Source organism: Lolium rigidum, chromosome 4 (assembly GCF_022539505.1).
Source record: "Lolium rigidum isolate FL_2022 chromosome 4, APGP_CSIRO_Lrig_0.1, whole genome shotgun sequence".
In the NCBI taxonomy this organism is placed as follows: Eukaryota; Viridiplantae; Streptophyta; class Magnoliopsida; order Poales; family Poaceae; genus Lolium; species Lolium rigidum.
Window position 1 is genome coordinate 178,581,378 of NC_061511.1, and position 19,397 is coordinate 178,600,774.

At 44.5% G+C, this 19,397-nt stretch overlaps 3 protein-coding genes across 3 annotated transcripts; 2 read left to right on the forward strand and 1 right to left on the reverse strand.

Annotated features, from left to right (window-relative positions):
- The first annotated feature begins 594 nt into the window (after positions 1 to 594).
- Positions 595 to 6,292, forward strand: LOC124706442 (lysine-specific demethylase JMJ706-like). Its single transcript, XM_047238108.1, has 11 exons — positions 595 to 845; positions 2,235 to 2,622; positions 2,707 to 2,863; positions 2,945 to 3,164; positions 3,251 to 3,304; positions 3,391 to 3,470; positions 3,561 to 3,838; positions 3,922 to 4,320; positions 4,403 to 4,716; positions 4,802 to 5,065; positions 5,425 to 6,292. The coding sequence occupies exons 1-11, from the start codon at positions 843 to 845 to the stop codon at positions 5,845 to 5,847; spliced, it is 2,580 nt and encodes an 859-aa protein (XP_047094064.1). The 5' UTR covers positions 595 to 842; the 3' UTR covers positions 5,848 to 6,292.
- An 812-nt stretch (positions 6,293 to 7,104) lies between these two features.
- Positions 7,105 to 11,509, forward strand: LOC124706445 (probable inactive shikimate kinase like 2, chloroplastic). The gene is made up of 8 exons (XM_047238111.1): positions 7,105 to 7,387; positions 9,786 to 9,976; positions 10,050 to 10,244; positions 10,453 to 10,514; positions 10,605 to 10,671; positions 10,764 to 10,882; positions 10,974 to 11,150; positions 11,272 to 11,509. Exons 1-8 carry the CDS (start codon positions 7,166 to 7,168, stop codon positions 11,370 to 11,372), a joined length of 1,134 nt encoding a protein of 377 aa, XP_047094067.1. The 5' UTR covers positions 7,105 to 7,165; the 3' UTR covers positions 11,373 to 11,509.
- A 78-nt stretch (positions 11,510 to 11,587) lies between these two features.
- LOC124706443 (probable inactive poly [ADP-ribose] polymerase SRO1) lies at positions 11,588 to 15,995 on the reverse strand. Its single transcript, XM_047238109.1, has 7 exons — positions 15,828 to 15,995; positions 13,566 to 14,838; positions 13,044 to 13,285; positions 12,842 to 12,927; positions 12,363 to 12,542; positions 12,166 to 12,261; positions 11,588 to 12,015 (listed from the first exon to the last, which is right to left on the reverse strand). The coding sequence occupies exons 2-7, from the start codon at positions 14,654 to 14,656 to the stop codon at positions 11,944 to 11,946; spliced, it is 1,767 nt and encodes a 588-aa protein (XP_047094065.1). The 5' UTR covers positions 14,657 to 14,838; positions 15,828 to 15,995; the 3' UTR covers positions 11,588 to 11,943.
- Between the last annotated feature and the right edge of the window lie 3,402 nt (positions 15,996 to 19,397).

Consider the following 19,397-nt stretch of genomic DNA (forward strand, 5'->3'; position numbering starts at 1 on the left):
CAGGTGGTAAAATAAAACCTGCAAAAGATTGGGCACCAATGGCACGAGGCAGCGGTCTGGTGGTACCGCGACAGTAGGACACGGTGGACTGAGGTAGCTAGGCACGTAGTAGCGCCACTTGTCGAGAAAAGAAGGGCGTGAAATTTACTCGGCCAGCGCCCTTTTGGGCCAACTGTCCCAGGTGGTAGGATTGTAAATGTCACATGCAGGTGAGCAACTACCCTACTACCACCACCACCCTCGCGATGCCATGACAGAGCGAAAGAGAAAGGCAAGGAGAGCGAGCGAGAACGTGGCGGACGCGGTTCCGTCACCGTTAGCGTGAGGCGAACCAACCAACGGATCGATGACCTCGTCTCCGTCTCCATCTCCAACCGAACCAACCAGAGAGAGAAGGAAAGAAGAAAAAAAAAGGAAAGCGAGAAATTAAAGGGAGAGAGAAGAGAAAAGCGTGGGCGACGGGTACAAGTGGGTCGCTCCCCGCGGTGCGCTGCGGTTTCGCCATATCACCCACCTCCCACCCTCCCTCTTCCCCGTCCCTCCACCCCCACCCGTTCCGTTCCGTCCCCTTCCGGCGACCCGCCCGCCCCCCACCGCCGGCAGCCCCGCCCCCGCGGTGGGGTCCCCATTGCTGGCCCTCCTCACCTCCTCCACCTCCACCCTCACCCTCCCGCCTAGCGCGGGAAAATAACCGCCGCACCGCCCAGGGGAGAGGAGGAGGAGGACGGCTGCAGGGCTTCGGTTCCGCCGGGATCCCACCCGCCGCCGCGCCCGGACGGGAATGCGGGGCCCCAGCCGCCGCGGAATTCGCTAGCCGCGCCCAGCCGCCGCCCGCCGGAGACATGGTGAGTTCGCGAGATCTGCCCCGCGGTTTCCGCCGCTCCTTCCGCTTCCCCGTTCGCGCCATTTTTTTCTCCTCCCTCACCTCAACGCCTGTTCCTGGCCGGTTACTGTTTGATTCCTAGCTCATATACGTACGAGCAGAGTTTTTCTCTTGAATTATTGCGTCGTTTTCCCGGTAAATTTGCCTCAAGCCCGAGCGATTCGTAGATGCCGCCACGAATCGCGCCAATTCGGAGAATTATTCGGAATTAGCAAGCGACCCCGTCAAATTATACCTTGTACGCGTTCTCCGCGTTCCGTCCCCGTGAATTCCGAGGCCGTCAATGTTGGAAACCCAGGAGGAACATTTTTTGCAGACCTCATCCTTTTGTATTTCTCCCTAGTTACCATCATCGAAACCGCAGCTGTACCCAACTCTGCCTCGCCCCCGCCCCCGAACCGTGGGATTGATTAGATTGGGTAGATTCACTACGACGTCACCCTGCCGGCCGCTCCCGCTGCCTGGGTAAAGTTGAAAACCACCACCAGCTAGGAATCGTACCGCCAGTATTTATTTCCTCCCCTCCCTTCCCCTTCCCCTTTGGGTTAATCACGATTCTCTTTGCTAATTTCGCCGGTACAAGCCAACTTAATCGCACCTATCCTTGCCGTGTGGGGTTCGTTCGGCAACCGGCCGGGCGGTGGCATCTTCCTCCCTTTTCCCGCTAATTTCAAGTGCTGCTCCAGTGGGCGCATGTGCGTAATTCCCCACTTTGACCGAGTATGGAAACCACCTTTTTCGTCCTCCTTTCCTCCCGACGATTTTTCTACAGTGCGCGTATTCTTCCATCTTCCCAGCCTCTATCAGCTCGCCGTGTGTTACAAATTGAATTCGGTGGAACCACAATCATTCTTACTAGTTGGCTACCGTTGCTGTGAATACCTCGGGGACGCACAAGTAGTTTTTTGATTCCTCGAATTTCGAATGGCCCTGGGTAAATTCCACGGGCAAGACTGATTGCGACGGACGGTCGTCGCGGGGATGAGTTGGAACGATATCGCGGTGCCGTGTTTGGTTCCACGACGATTGCTTTCTCGACTCGGTTTTCCAGTGGCCTCTCTTTCGTCTCCACCTATGACCGATTCCTGCCAGCCAGACCAATGGGGCGCTGCTAATTCACCCTGCTGTCTTGGTCGGTCAATGCCGGCTTCGCTAAATAAGATTGCAATGTTTCACGTGCTTGTTCGTTCACTCTCTTTCGTTTCCACCTGTGACCGATTCGTGGCAGCCAAACCGTTGGTGCTCATTGACTTGCCCAATGCCGTCTTTGTTCGTCTGCCCCAGCTTGCCAAATTAGATTGCAATGCTGCACGTGCTTGTTCACTCCCTGATGTGTGTGCCTTCCTCGCAGGTAGAGGGCAGGAACTGTCTCCCCGCAGAGGTCAGGAACGGGCTCGAGACGCTGAAGAAGAGGAGGCTTGAGAGGATGCGTTTGAGCGCGCAGAACGAGGCCGACGACAGCCCTGCCGTGGCTGCGAGGAGCGGCGGGGATGCGCTGCGGACGCCTGCAAACTGTGGGGTGAGATTGCACGCCAACAATGGTGCTGCAGGTTCACCGAGCACTAGCAGTGCCCAGGACAAGGATCCTTTCGCCAAGCGCAAGGTGGACAAGTTCGACATGTCGAACCTGGAATGGATCGACCAGATACCGGAATGCCCTGTGTACTGTCCCACCAAGGAGGAGTTCGAGGATCCCATTGCTTACATACAGAAAATATCCCCTGTGGCTGCAAAATACGGTACAGCTTGATTCGAATTCTTGTTCTTGACAGTGTATTGCTGAATGAGTAAATAATAACCACTATTGCATCTTTCTACTTCAGGCATTTGCAAAATCGTAGCTCCTGTAACCGCTTCTGTGCCTGCTGGTGTCGTGCTGATGAAGGAGCAGCCTGGCTTTAAGTTCGTTACTAGAGTTCAGCCGCTTCGTCTTGCTGAATGGGCTGAAGACGACACGGTCACTTTCTTTATGAGTGGAAGGTGCGCCGCTGTCTTAACTATTTTTCGGTACCGATTTTAGTTTGCCTTCTGAGTCTCATCATCTTTGTCACGACTTCGCAGAAAGTACACTTTCCGAGACTATGAAAGAATGGCCAATAAGGTGTTCTCTAAGAAGTATTCCAGTGTTGGCTGTCTCCCAGCCAAGTACGTGGAGGAGGAGTTCTGGCGCGAAATCTCTTCTGGGAAGATGGATTCTGTTGAATATGCCTGCGATGTTGATGGGAGTGCCTTCTCTTCTTCTTCTCACGATCAGCTTGGGAAAAGCAACTGGAACCTCAAGGTAAAAAGGATATCTTTCTTCCTTCGTCCCTGTGTGTGGTGTTTGCTACTAGACATTCTTATTGATCTTTTTCTGTCTGGTCACAGAATTTTTCACGGCTCTCCAGTTCTGTGCTTAGACTTCTGCAGACACCAATTCCGGTATGTAATACGATCCTTACCAATTTATGTTTTACATTCTTAACTATGGATTTTTTCATGACTATAATTACTCTGATCCAAAACAGGGAGTAACAGATCCGATGCTCTATATCGGGATGCTCTTTAGCATGTTTGCATGGCATGTCGAAGATCACTATTTGTACAGGTACAATTTCTCATTCTTATAAAATCATGGTTACTCTTCATTGCTTACCTTCTGGAGAAGTTTCTGACATTGTTATCATAATATAACCAGCATTAATTACCATCATTGCGGGGCATTTAAAACATGGTATGGGATACCAGGCGATGCTGCTCCTGAGTTTGAAAGAGTGGCTAGCCAGTATGTATACAACAAGGATATTTTGACTGGTGATGGAGAAGATGCAGCATTTGATGTTCTGCTAGGGAAGACAACAATGTTCCCTCCCAATATCCTGTTAGACCACAATGTTCCTGTTTATAAAGCCGTGCAAAAACCTGGAGAGTTTGTTATTACATTCCCTCGTTCCTACCATGCGGGTTTCAGCCACGGTATGTGTACTTTCTTATATCTCGTGTTTGCTGATTGCCACCTTTAAGTGTTATATATTCTAAGCAATATTTGAACTACCCAGGCTTCAACTGTGGAGAGGCTGTCAACTTTGCTATTGGCGACTGGTTTCCTATGGGCTCTCTGGCTAGCAAACGCTATGCACTTCTGAACAGGACACCTTTTCTTGCTCATGAGGAGCTACTTTGCCGTTCTGCCGTGCTTCTGTCCGACAAACTATCAAACAGTGATCCAACAACACTTAATTCTGAGCACCCATACACTCAATACTGTGTGAAGTCTTGCTTTGTGCGGTTGATGCGACTGCAGCGACGTACACGTGGCTTACTTGCTAAAATGGGCTCTCAGATATGCTACAAGCCAAAACTTTATTCGAATCTGTCTTGTAGCATGTGCCGGCGTGATTGCTACATTACACATGTGGCATGTGGATGCACCTTTGATCCTATCTGCCTTCATCACGGTAAGAAATGCCTCATTTCTGGTTCTGTAGACTCTCCCTGAAGTTTACAATTTACCTGATAGTTTATTTTTTTGGAGTGCAGAGCAAGAGCTGCGGAGCTGCCCTTGTAAATCTAACCGGACTGTCTATGTCAGAGAGGATGTACTGGAACTAGAGGCTCTATCTAGAAAATTTGAGCAGGATATTCGCTTGGATAAGGAAAAAAGCACTAATGGCTCTTTTAAGCAGGCTAGTCCATCATTTAGGACTAACCGGGCAATAAGCAACAGTGAGGCAAACTCTATAGATGATGCAATTTTAGAAGCAAATGATGCCGACGCTGGAAAGATTTCTCCTGCAACATCATCGTTGACATCTTTTGCACATCATAACGAGCCTCTACCTGCAGAATCAAAGGTCAGTTTACCAAGCTCAAATTGAACCTTCTTTCCAACTATTGATTTTTGTTTTTGTTTGAGTTAATGGTAATGTTGTTTTTCAGGTCTATGCATCTCAAACCAACCAAGATTACTCAACTGCAAACCAGGCCATAAACACATCACCAGTCAAACGAAATGACACTCTGGGTGACAATTCATCCTTCATGGCTGACGCTTGTAATGAAATTAGTTCCTGCAATGCTTCACCCATGGATTATAGCGGCAATTCTGATTCTGATTCTGAGATCTTCCGAGTCAAGCGCAGATCCAGCATATTAGGAAGATCTGCTCTTGACACAACGACAACGGACTCCTCTGAACAGAAGGTACGTTGTGGTTTCAGCCTTTAGTTACGAGAACCGATTTTAGGAGAGATGAAGAAGGATTTTTTTTACTCGGTCATTGGATCCTATGGCCAGAGTTCTGTTTTTTTTTTTATCGCTGCGTTGCCTGCTCGCTGTGGTGACATATTCACATAAATAGTTAGGCTTAGGAATGTCGAGGGCTTAGATATATGATGGAATCACATTGTAGGTTAGTGAACACAAAGATTTCTGAGTTACTCACACCATGCAGGATATCTGAATAACGAAATTAGTAATTGAATGAGGACCTAGAAAGAACTATGGTTGTGTAGGATGGTTATTGTGCATACTTCGTTTCTGATCAAAAATACTTTAATCAGGTTCTGAGGCGGCTAAAGAAGGTGTGCCATGAAACGCAACAGGACAATAAGCATCCCGCAGACTCTGAGCATTTTTCAGTTCCTGCGATCCATACGAGCCGTATGAAGTCAAATTCCGCCTCCACTTCTGATGAAGAAAGAGAGGACATGGTTCCCATCTCCTGGAGGATGAAGCGGCGCCACCTGGAAACTAAACACGAAGATGCCAGCTACGAAGTGAAGCCGAAGGTGTATCCATCTACCAGCAGTTGTTCCCAGCAAGAATTTGCGGAAGCGACTAGAGATGCAGCTTCAGAGGTCCGGCCAAAGCGAGTGAAAATCCGGTTCACTCCTAGCGCTAACAGACTGGTTGAGCAGCAGAGCAGGTCAGGTCAGAGATTTGCAAGCGATGACAAGCCACCTGGGTATTGGCGCATGTATTAGGGTGCGGCTACACACAGGTGCTAACCTCAACAGATAGAATTCTTTGTCTAGGTGCATTGTTAACTACACGAAGCGCTTGCATTATGGTTAGCACAGATGCTGACTGACTGAGTTTAGGAAGGGTGAGGAGAGGAGGATAGGGCTGATTGCTTTGGTTAATCCATTCTTTGTGCAGCATGGCCTCCAATTTGAGGCCTAGCTAGGCACGGTTAGAAGACATGATTTGTTTAGAGGCTCTGAGTCACCGCTTGCTGCTCTTTGATGCCTGCATTGCCTGTGACGGAATTGGGCCTCGCTACCTTCCATTCTGCAAGTCCTTTTTTTCTTTTGTTTAGCAGCTGTAAATCTCTCTGTATCTTCTTGTTTTTATCATCAACAAGAGCGGCATTAGCTGCTGCTAACTGTATTCTTTCATACGCTTGTCGATTCAAGTAACCTTGGCTTACCTGCTGAAATATTCAATCAATTGAGCAAATCATTCTTTTAGGATGTTGGAATTGGAAGTGTCTTGAGATGTTTGGAAATTCTCCTGAACACTCCAGGAATTGTGGAATTGAACCGTTTCTCGTGACATGGGTTACAAAAAGGACACCCGCCTTAACACTGAAGTGTTTACCTTTTAGAATTTTCCTTTTGTTTACACAGTGAAGCACTTCGAAAATTCTCCTGAACACTCGAGGAATTATTGAATTGAACCATTTTTCGTGAAATTCATGCGTTACAAAAATGGACTCCCGCCTGAACACTGAAGGGATTTCGGTTCTTAGGAATTTTTCCAAAGGAATGTTGTAGATTTATGTTCTTAGAATTTTTTTTCTATCTACACTGTTTGATTTGTAGGATTCAAATTTTTAGAATGCATACCTCATGTTACAGTTCTCTTGTTGACATTCTATTTCTACAGTTTTTCTATTACTGTGTTCTAAAACCTGACCCTTAGATTTTTTTCTTTTGTTTACACAATGAAACGCTTCTGTTTATGCAATGCCCCCCGCCTTTTCTAACAATCATGGTTCTCACGAAAATCAAAGAAGAGATGCTTTTTTTTTTTTTGCGACAAAAGAAGAGATGCTTTGTGAAGCCTGATGCCAAATATTTTTGTAATATAATGCCTTCATGTGTTGTTTGCCTTGGCTTTTGCCAAGGTTGAGATTGTAATACCTCTAAGAATTTCTTCTTAATTAATAAAAATGGTAAACCTTTTGCCTTGTTAAAAAAAAGACTGTCTCCCTAACTCTGACGGGAGGAGAAGCTAAGGCAGTCCCCGCCTCACAGTCACACACAAGCACATACAGTCCAGGTCCTCCATGCTAGAATAATGGCGGCCATGTCCATTGCCGCAGCCACCACCTGCTGCTCCTCCCCCTTCCCTTCAAACCCCAGCTGGCACGCCACATCCTACTCCCGTGCTGCTCGCCTTCCTCTTCCACGGCCAGCTTGGCGAAGCTCTCTCCTTGCCGCCTCCCCACCGGCGAGACGCCTCCGCATCCGCCCCAGAACATCCGCGTCGGCGTCGCCGGCCACAGCGTACGACTACGAGGCAAGCAACCGCTCCCTTCTCTTGATTATCCGCTGCTCCTCTCTGTTTACCTCATCCGTTCTCGTATGCTTTGCTAGTTGCTACCCTTATCTGCTTCTGCGCTCGGCACACGCACACGCACTCTTCAACGAGCTCGCACCCGCCTTCCCCAATTCTGTCATCTCGGCGTCCCCAATTGCCATTTTATTTGTTTCACGCACTAACATTACCAAAATTAGTGCTAGAAAAGTTGGTTTCACTAGTTCAGTATGCGCACCTGTTGTCAACATTTCATAACCTGCCCAGTTCTAGGAGAAGAACAAGGCCACAGGGAGGAAATGTTCAGGGTTAAGAGATTCCTAGTATCTGCAATAGCGTCACGCAGCGCCCTGTTTCCCTGATCGTACATACAATCGCATCAAATGCATTGCTACGGTGTGACCATAAACATGATTCAACATATACATTACGGATCATTCGGAGTGGACTATGGAGTATGGAAATGGTCACCTTGGACCACATTTTGCAACGGATTTCTTTGCCTAACTAGCATCACATCAGCTCTTCATGTGTACCGATTCGACACCCAGCCACCTGTTTGTGCTCATGTGTTAGTCTTGGATCAAATAAATATGGTCCGTACTTTTGCTATCTTACGTAGAGCTGAATTAGGTTTTTTCGGTGTTCTCGTCGAAACACGCAGGCATACTCCTTGCTTCTGGGGACATTGATCTAGTATTATGAATATGGTACCTACCCTATTTAATGCTGTCTAGAGAGAGATCGGAGAAAGCTAGCACTAGAACTGGTAGAAGAAAAAGACTGGACTGCCAGGACACTCTCCATTACTGCCTAAGGTGCTGGAAAGAGGTAGAAAGTAGGCCTAGGGTGGGCCTAGCGGATTTTCTCATCGTCTGCTTGTAGCGTAGGGATCCGGGGCACCGACCAGAAGCGACAGAAGAATGACCTTATTTTCCTTTACTCTCCATTTGGCCTTCGCTATTTGATTATTCTCTAATTGAGGACTTGTCCAGATTTACCTGCTGTCCCGAGGCACGGCAGTAAACTTGCAACACATCCTTTACCTCCTGAGCACTCTCCCTATTCGCCCTAAAAAACAGCAGGCTGTCTCTGCAAAGAGAAGGTGGTTCACCGACGGAGCTGACGGTGCCACACTTGCATCGTCGTTAAACAGGAACTCAAAAACGGCACTATTGCATTGGAATTATGGAATTTGAATGGATTGAGTACATCAAGATGAAGAAATTAACGTAATAAGCGATATTCTAAAAAGATTCGGTCATGCCAGAAACCTCAGTGTGCATGGAAAAAAGGGTACAAAGAACCTGAGATGCAAGTAATGGCTGAATAGCCAGCCTTGGGGAAACACTAGCCCAAGACAAGTGTCATCCGGACTTACTTGATTGATTGAATCGTGCTACCATTAAAAAAAGCATTGTAGAGCATGGTGCTTATTCGGGAGATGGCTTGCTATGAGATGTCTTCCCTTCATTTAGCTTAGATGAGTACTCTCTCCTTCCCAAAATAGGATGCGTATATTTTTTGGTCAAAGTAAAACTTCTTAAAGTTTGACAAACTATATAGAAAAAGATGTCAACACTTCTAATCTCAAACCAATATTGTTAGAATGATCATGAAATATACTTTCATATTGTGTGCATTTGGTATCATAGATGTTTATATTTTTTTCTATATAGTTAGTAAAATTTCAAATAGTTTGGCTTTGACCAAATATGCGTCCTATTTGGGGAAGGAGGGAGTACAATGAACCACATGAGTCAGCCCCTGTTTCCCGAATTGTGCATTGAATCCTGCAGACAGCAGCAAACACATCTATGCACTGCAATGAACTCTGACTAAAAGACGCAACATATATTTTTGCAGATTACTTGGTGTTAACTATGAAAGATCACCTTATATCACATTTTACAATGGTCGTCTCCTCCTAACTCCTCTAAAGCATCACATCAGTTGGTTCCGTGCAACAATTCCACACCCAGATGCGCTGTTTGGGCTCATATGTTAGTCCTGGAACAAATACACATGATATTTCTGTTGCAAAATAATTATAGAGCATGGTGCTTATTTGGGAGATGACCATACTAAGCAATTGTATCTAGAACTAAAATGTGTCTAGATACATCCATATTAGAGTCAATTAATATGAACCGGAGGGAGTATCTCTTTACTTCATATAGTACAATTGAATGCTTTGGACCATATGAATCTAGGTCTCCAGGAGCTCCTGTGAGCTGTATAAGAGGTGGATATTGAGGTTTTGCTAGTAATAAGTTCTGAAAACTTTCTTCTCTGAATCCTCTGCATCCTTGCAATATGGTGTTTGACAATATGCATCTTGAAGTATTGTTGGGGTATTCAGCTTACATTATCTATGTAGTTTACCGACGGAAACGGAGAGGTGGAGCTGAGACTGGACATCGGAAAGCTTGGCATCGAGAGTTCAAGAGATGTTTTTGTGGATGTCGATGACATGTCCTTACTGATCAGAGCTAAGTCTGACGGAACACTCAGGACTTTGATGAATGTTACCACACTATTCGACAGGGTTAAGTCTTCTGAGACAATATGGTACGTATCAGCAATTCAGCAGCGGGCTTATTGCCTGTCAGGTTTTATCTGTTCACTTCTTTCATTCTTACAGGTTCATTGACGAGGAACAGTTGGTGGTGAATCTAAAGAAAGTTGAACAAGAGTTGAAATGGCCTGACATTGATGAATCTTGGAAATCCCTCACTTCTGGGATCACGCAGCTATTGACAGGGATCAGTATTCACATAGTTGGCGATTCCACGGATATTAACGAGTTGGTTGCTAAAGAGATTGCTGAGGGCATTGGGTACGCGCATCACTGTCTTATAATGCGGTTTGCCAATTGCATTCTTGTTTCTGCTGCATCTTTTTTTTTAAAGATCTCCTACACCTTTTAAAATAAACCAGTTAATAGTTATGTCCAACTTTGGAATTTGCCACCATAAACACGATAACAATTGTTACTTCATAGCAGATAAGACTTCTTAGATGTGTTTGTGCTCCATGGTTTGCAGGTATCTTCCAGTTTGCACAAGTGAGCTGCTAGAGAGTGCCACTCAAAAGTCTATCGATACTTGTACGTCATTTTGGTGATTTATAATATGTAGGCATGCAGAGTTTAAGACCATGTCACCGCAGCAAATTATTTACATGTAGTTACCTGCAGGGATTGCTACGGAAGGAGTGGACAATGTAGCCGAAGCGGAATGTGTCGTCCTAGAAAGCCTTAGCACGTTGTTTTTTCCTTCCGGGCTTCTCCTCTTGCTTTCGTTGGTTACAGTTGATCTCACTTGCCATTTGATCTCAAGAAATACATCTGTTGCAGCCATGTCCGTACCGTGGTAGCGACGCTAGGTGGCAAGCAAGGAGCAGCAAGCAGATTCGACAGATGGCAGCACCTTCATTCTGGGTTTACGGTGTGGCTGTCGGTGTCCGATGCCGGTGGTGAGGAAGCCTTTTCCTTTGTGTGTGCTGCTGCATTGGTCTGCAGATTCTAATTCTTGCTACACCTGATGTGCTGTGCTGGTTCATGTAGATGAAGCCTCTGCCAAAGAGGAAGCCCGCAGAAGTGTTAGCAGTGGGACCGTTGCTTATGCAAAAGCAGATGTGGTGGTGAAGCTGGGTGGATGGGACCCTGAGTACACGCGAGCTGTTGCGCAGGGCTGCCTCGTTGCCCTGAAGCAACTAACCTTAGCAGACAAGAAGCTAGCAGGTATACATCATAACATCAGACCGCTATAGGTGTGAAATATTAGCAAAATTTGGTGAGAAAGTAGAGACAACTTTTCTATCTTTGTCACTAACAAACAGTTGTGGACTTGTGGTAATGGCAGGGAAGAAGAGCCTTTACGTGAGGCTAGGTTGTCGAGGGGACTGGCCAAACATCGGGCCACCCGGCTGGGATCCTGAATCAGATGCCCCACCCGCCATCTGAATTAGCTTCTTCCTTCAGTTCAAGAGGCTTATTTTGTCACTGTTTTTCTCTTTGTAGGCTTCATTCAATGTGTGCTATTGTCCAACGATGTAAAGAAAGCCTGTGACAATTATACAAAGCATTCAACCTTCCCTTTTGTCTCCTCTACTATTATGCCTAAATTGCATTAAGAGACCTCATAAACCACCAGCTAATGGTACATGATAGAATGATAATTTCTGAGCTCAAACTGCATCTGCAGATGAGGCGTACACGCATGAAGAAATATAAGCGCAGCGCAAGATATTAATCTCGCAGCTGTATAAGTTAACAAAAATGCCAATTATTAACTAAACTCAATGTTGTCTGGATAAAACAAAACAGAACGGTAAACAAGGAGCCTTTTTCCTATTTAACAACCTTACGTTCACAAGTATACTCGAACAGTTTCCTTGTTGCAACTAAAACAGAAAAACAGAGCAGCATAAGCATAGACAGACACAACCAACTCAGAAGACATCATTTGTTTCATGGCCTCCTGGTTCTGGGTAATCGTCGAAGTCGACCAGTTCCTTATCTCTTTCACCAATGATCACTGATCTCGTGGCTCGGCCACAAGCTTGGCTGGTACATTGGGTGCTTCACGCCTGACCACCGGAGGTAACTGTTGATACATAAACACAAGGTGAATTACATGTTGCTATTCAATGCCCTAAGAGCACTAAGCTGTGTGTTACCGACTGATGAGACATGGTAGTCTACTTCATAATGAGAAGCTAAGAGTGCCTCAAAATAATAATAAAATGGTTCAAACCTTATCTTGGAGCCGAATTATTGTGGATACCAGCATTCTGTCACCTACTATATGCCTTAGCCTCTTCACTAGATCGACTCGGCTTATTTTCTTGGTCTGGTATAAATACACACACAGACAAATATAAGTAAACTCAGCTGTCAACAGAAGCAGAAGGTAAGCTCCCAACTGAGAACGTCAGGAACAGAACAGCAGACCTTGAATTCTTCATAACAGTTATTGATCATGTCCATATTCTCGCGAGGAACTTTGGTTGAAATAGCTGCAAATAACATGGAGAAAGGCATCCAAGGTGTACTTGGAGCTTTTGCCATTGAACCTCCTAACATGGGGGCACATTGACCACCCAATGCTGGAGATGCCTCAAGGTTCATGTCCTGGTTGTACATAGAAGAATGTTGTCAACAGGTGTCACAACTTGCCCAACGTAAGTGGCATAACATGGTCATAACAGGAAACTTATCATATTTGGAGATTTCTATCAAACATAAAGACTACAATCAGCTTGAGTTATAATCTCATAATGGAAGCACAAGTCAACACTGTTGAGCCAGACACTCAATCTGAATTACTGCATGCTCCTGCTGCTCCAACAGAGGAACTTGTCTGTATGAGAACAGAAGTTGACTCTAGTCTGACAGTACATATTATCAGCTCCCAATGTAGAAAATCTCACCTGTGATACACTGTCCGGCGAACTGGGACTCAACACCATTGAAACATCAGACGAATCTTGACAATCTTCTTGTGTGAAGAGGGAATCTGACACATGATGAGAGAGCTTGATCACCATCACATGATAATTGAGATTGACATATCATGAACTGTACAAAGCTAAATAAAAATCTAAAAATGACGCAGCAGTTGCGATAAATTACCTTTGGCTTTAGAAGGCATTTTGATGGTGACTACAAATTCAGAATAGACATGACTATTCAGATTCATATCCCATACAATGTAATGCTGCGGGTTTTTTAGGTCATCTACACCGCTATCAAAATACTCGCTACTAGGCTGGTGCTGCTTAGATCCATGGCGAACTATTTCTACGTTCCCCATAACAACACGGCACAACATCATATGGACAATGCCATTTTCATCAACATCAGAGTAATTCACACTGCAGAAAGTAATACAAAATATTGAATGTTTCCAGTGGTTAGGGAAAGGACGAAACATGTTAAAGAATGGAAATAAATAAATTATTATACAGCGTAAGTTGACATAAAAAACATGTAAACAATTGCAGAAACTATTTATCTACAAATAACAAAACAGGAATGGGAAATATAAGACAGATGTGAATATACTACTTTAAAAATTTCTGAAGAGGGGTTAGATATCCATAGTGTTCATAGTAAGTTTTTGGCAAAGAGATAATCTGAGACAAGAGCAAATACCAGTTAATGGAGCAATTAGCTGGTGCAAGGACTATGCCAGTTCCATAGGGTGGACACTTAGTGGGCTTCTTAACTTGCAAGGTGCCAGTCAGCATCATTTCATCCACAACTTCTTTCGAGCAAGGAAGCCAGGCATAACGCACATTTGCATTACCATGCTGACGTGTAGTGGCCTTTATCTGTTTTTGGAAGAGACCAAAACGTTCTTCTCTACAATTATTCACCAGAGGCGTTCTGTAGATACCGACAATGTCCTTTGAACCAATAACATTGCCCATTCCCTGCATCAACAGTGTCTGCACAACTCCATGTTGTGACTGCCCACCCAGCTTATCTTGCTGTGGTTGAGAACTAAAGGCTGTAGGCATCGGTTCATTTTCACCAACATTTTCTCCAACTTCCACAACTTTCTTCTGGATGATACTCTTCACAGATCTAATTCTCTTTGCACTGGAAACTTCTTCAGTACTAGACTCAAAGTTGGAGCTTTCAGCAGAGCTCTCCGCTGCTCCGAACTGGTCATTTATTTCACGTGTCCCATTAGGCTCAGCTTTAACATAGACGTGATTCCCGTTGCCAAGATCCTTCCTCCTATATAAGACCTGATCTTCAACAAATACTTCTGGGAAGTAGCGCCTTCCAGCATCATCAATCCAAGCTATCGGCCTCTGAAGCCCAGACTTGGAGTCTATGAATGTCATGTGGACAAAGTCGAGCAAGTAGAGCCGCTTCTCATATGCAAGTTCTGTGATGGCCTTCTTTGTCTTGAAATCAGCCTGGGCCAGCTTGACAATTTTGTCTGGAAATTCTTTCCAGTTGCCACCTTGGCGGAGCAGGATACGCTTGGGGGCAGAACTAGCCATGAAGTTCTGATAGCCCTGCAAAATCTGCCTGTTTAAGTGGCACGCGATGTTCGCCTTGCGATCTTCACCAACATACAACCTGATATCAGAGTTTCCAGCAGTACGCTGATGCACTTGAGAGGTGTTGCCGGCATCAGCATGGTTTGCAGCGGGGCAGTCCCGCTTCCTCTTGAGGCTAGCTGCGTTCTTTCCGCATTTAGCCAACACCTTTTCGTTCATCGCAGCCATTGTTTCCAGTAGAGATGAACGCCAAACAGAGACTAATTCCTTCTAGCAAACTAAAGCCCACGAGTCTAGTATTTACACTAAGCTAATGCAGGAACTTCTGAAGATAATCTACTACGTTGTCGACGAGAAGAATACTAGTAAAGGTCGGGTGAGAGAGAGGCAACATAAAAGAAGAAGTAGTCCTGGAAAAGGAAAAATTAGCCGATATTATTAACGGTTACATAAAATCTCGAACAACTTAAACCAAGAGTATGTTCTCTTAGCAGGCAATCATGAGAGTAAATTCCATAAAAAAAAATTCATTACATTAGCATGATAGTCTAGATGATAAAAAGATACAGCAACAAAACATCAACAGCATATCTGTCTGAATCCTAAAAGCTAACATGTGTTCATCGAAAAAGCGCGCGAAATAGGTAAATCAAATATATTTGAAAAAAGCCGTGAACCATAAATAAATGATGTAAAGTTGGCCTAGTCGAGCAATCATAGAAGCTAACAAGGCCATATATGCTGTCCAACGTGGAATTCAACAGAATTAACATGATTAAAAAAAGTGGCCACTTAATTTCTCCAGCAGAATCCCACAAGCATGGTGCTGATGAACTAACGTAAAATTCAGCGCATCAAAAGATACAACAACAAAACATCAACAGCATATCTGTCTGAATCCTAGAAGCTAACATGTGTTAGTCTACGTCGACGAAAAAGCGCGCGAAATACGTAAAATTTGAAAAAAGCCAGGAACCATAAATAAATGATGTAAAGTTGGGCTGTCGAGCAAGCATAGAAGGTAACAAGGCATACATGCTGTCCAACGTGGAATTCAACAGAATTATCATGATAAAAAAAGTGCCCAGTTAATTTGCCTATCGGAATCCCACAAGCATGGCGCTGATGAACTAACGTAGAATTCACAGGTAGTTGCGCATCAAAAGGTCAAAATTTTAAGATTTAGCAAGTCGATCGTACATGGAATCTGCTTCATAAATCCTAAATCTACCAGTACTACTTTAGGCAATCAGCATAAAAAGCCCTAGTTCTTACGCAAGTAAATTCTAGCAGCATACAAAAAACATAGAATTATAACGACGGAACAATCGGGCAAAGTCGCGCAGATCCACACGGAGACCACCAACCAAATCAACCGATCCAGCGTCGAGACGCTTACCTAGGGTTAGCAGCAGCGTCAGCGGAGGTGGCGGCGAAGGAATTTATGCGGTTCATCTCGTCCGATCTAACCCCCTCTGACCCCCCCTAGGACTCCCTCACGGAGCCAACTTCAGCCCCGGCGACGACGGCCGGAGGCAGACCCCGCCGATCCTCCCAGCACCGGCGGCGAACGAGGCTCGGCTGGTCAAAGCGAGGACTCGGGCTCCGGAGAATCGCGGCGGCGGTGGGGGAGCGGCGGCGGCGAAGGGGGCAAGAAGGCGAGAGGAAAGGTTGGGGTAGAGCCGTGCGGCGGTGGATGAATTATTATTGGTGTTGGGGAAAATACTAACGCGGGCGGGTCCACGCCTTTGTCGTGCCCACTTGCGCGACCCCTTAATAACTCCACCCACCGCCTTACCGCTGGCCCCCGCCACCGACGTGCGGGGCCGGGTTGGGGTGGGGCCCGCCTGGCGGTGGGATGGCGGGGCGCTAAACTTGGCTGCCAAGTTGCGTGGCTTTTTTCTTGGGCCGTAAGCAAAATGGCGACGGCCTGATGCCGACGTCGGGGCCATCCGACGGTTCACACGCGCGGTCAACGTTCTCCGCCCCGCGCGCAGCCGTCCGTCTGGCTGGCATGCCCAGATATTCTTTCTTCCCGGCTAATAAATTATTTTTTTTCTAATAGCGTTCGGTTGCGTGCGCGAGTGAGATACAGGCTGACGTGTCCGTGACGGAAGTTCGTGCTTGCTTCCGATTTGTATTCTTTTTGGGTTTTGGTTTGTTGGTTTTTTTATATTGCGATCCGGATTCCACAGCATGTTTCACGAAACCTATGTGTGTGTACGTACCATCGGGGACGCGCTCAAAGTCTACAAAATATAAATATGGAACATGTTACTGGATTGCTTCTTTCATCTTCTTCGGTCAGCCAGAGAAGGGAAACGAAACTGATTGATTAGCTATCCCTTTACTTGCAGCGACTGTAATAATAGTCTATAGATCTCACGTAGATTAAGCATAAGTGATTCTTTTTCCTAAATGTCATTGTCCGGGCTGCGGTTTTCAAGAGCGAGATTTGTAAATGGGACTTTCTTTGAGTCACCACTGTTGACTATGTTGAGTTGTAGTAATTACCATACCATCGATATGTTGGCTCAAGGGTATTCCTTCTTTGTCGTTTGTACATAGATAATTATAAGCATGAGTGATTTTCCTGAATATTATTGATTGGGCTGCATATTTCAAGGGTAGTAAGATTTTTCAATAGGACTTTCTTTGAGTCATCACTCTAGACTATGTGAGGTGTAATTACCATCCCATCCATAGGCTGGCTCAAGATATTCCTTCTTTGTTGTTTCTATGAATCATCAAGTTGGAGTTTACCGTGCAATAGTTGGTGGTTTCCACGAATATGGATGTTTTGGTGTTAGCAATGGAGCCTCTGAAAAACTTTCTCCGTATATACAATCATTTTGCAAACCATTAGAGTGATGTGTTCCTCTCAATGTAAAAACTGACTCAGAATGAGACATTTCTCCTTCTCCATTGATATTGCGGACTCTTGGATTTTTAAACCGAGGTGTGGTGATTCATTGTTTGCTAGTATGTGATGGGTTATCATTGTGGGATACAAAGCATTGAATTAACGAGGACATCGACTAATAGCTAACCCTAAGATGTGTTCGTGATGGAAGTACGCGTCCATATAGTCCTTTTAAATAAAGAACATGTATATTACATGCATGGAGGACATGTACAAAACCTCCAAGACAAACATGGACCACGATTTGTCGGCAAGAGCCAATGATTTCATTTGCATCGGAGTGAATAAGGGCATCAATTAATATTCAACGGAAACTTATTGAGGTACACTCATGGAGAACCCACCTTATATTGCTAGCATATGTCCCTCTCTCTGCATGTGCAACAGGGAGTGCCTGGGGGAGAGCGCACCCGATGCCCAACCGAGATTTGCGGGTAGCCCGGGTAGACCACTTTACTTGTCAATATGGGGAGTTATCGCAATAGCTAATTAGATAAAGGTACAATTTAAGCTGATTATACTATATACTAGACTCACAGAAGAAGGGAAAAAAACTTGTTAGCGAGCCCCTATTCATCATGACTATGGTATATACATTTGATATAAATTAAGTTGGAGTGGTTTTCTGAAACCGTCATTGTCTATGATGTTTTTTAAGAGTAAGATTTGTGAACATACTAAGATGGGTGTGATCATTGTGGGCTACAAAGTTGAACTAGCAATGAATATAAAGACACCAACTAACAAATTATCATAATATGTGTTTATGATGGAAGTTTGTGTGTGCCCCCTAATTTTTATTTAGTTTTGCTTTCAATCATATAGCAATAGAATTTCTTGTTTCACATAACTACGCACATTCATTTTCTAAATAAAAGGTACATATAGTATGGAGGACATGTAAAAATCCTCCATGATAAATATGAACCATGTTCGTAGGAAACAACTAGTCATTTATTGTGTGGCTAGTCGGGGTGGTTATAGTTTCACCTAATTATGGATCAAACCCAATGTTTATTACCATGTATATATCACTACTATGATGTTCTTTCAGTGAGTAGCGACGACGTCAGTATCAAGTCTTAGGTGTTGCCTTCACAAATAAAATAAATGCACATAACTCTACCCTAGACATTATGTGTGTTGGCATTGGGAGGGTGCGGGTGCGCATGTACATTGTAATCAGTATTTCCAGTGAAACATACAAGTTTACAATAGCAGTTTTCTTTCTCTTAATAAGCCAACAAGGAAATAAAACTATAACTAGTTAGCTACCCCTTAGTCTGTTGCTATTACAAATTTGATATATGAAGCGATAACTAGGATAACTAGGCTATGTCAATCGTATAGTTACCTTAGATAAATGAACTAGTTACTTCAGATGGATGGACATGTTCAAGGTATGAGTTACTTATTTGTTATTTCTATGTATTGAGTCATAATTTCCATTTAGTGGAATACTAATCAATTTTGCACGCGCATGTGTGTCAGTGAAAATTACCACCCCCTTAAAACCTTTACCATATTATAATCAACTAGCAACCAATAAGTTGGGCAAGTAACAATTGGGACGATAAAGATATCAAAATAAAATTGATTATAAGTTTTAATATTGCCCATAACCAAGGGCACATTTTTGCAAGATGAAGCTAGAGATTCGTTATATTTGTGGGTTTTAGAGACCATTTGCATGCAATGAACAAGGACACCAGTTAGGAAATTGTGTAAGACTTGTTATCATACACTGATTGACATCATGCATGTCGTATGCGTCTCTTCACCTCTTTCCTCTTCAAGCCAACTCGTCAAGGCCATGTGTGCAGTGGGAGTAGGGGAGAAGTATGCTCCCCTGCCCAACCAACAACATGGTGCATAATCATGAATGGGCAGGACATAACGCGGTAGCTGGCTGAAGAAATGTGTGAGCTAATATGAGTATAATTTTTTTGGAACAAAAATCACCATACATGCCAATTGGTTGAAGAGTTATGCTCTTACTTTTTACCTCAATAGGTGACCTATTTATCACTTATTAATTTATAGTAT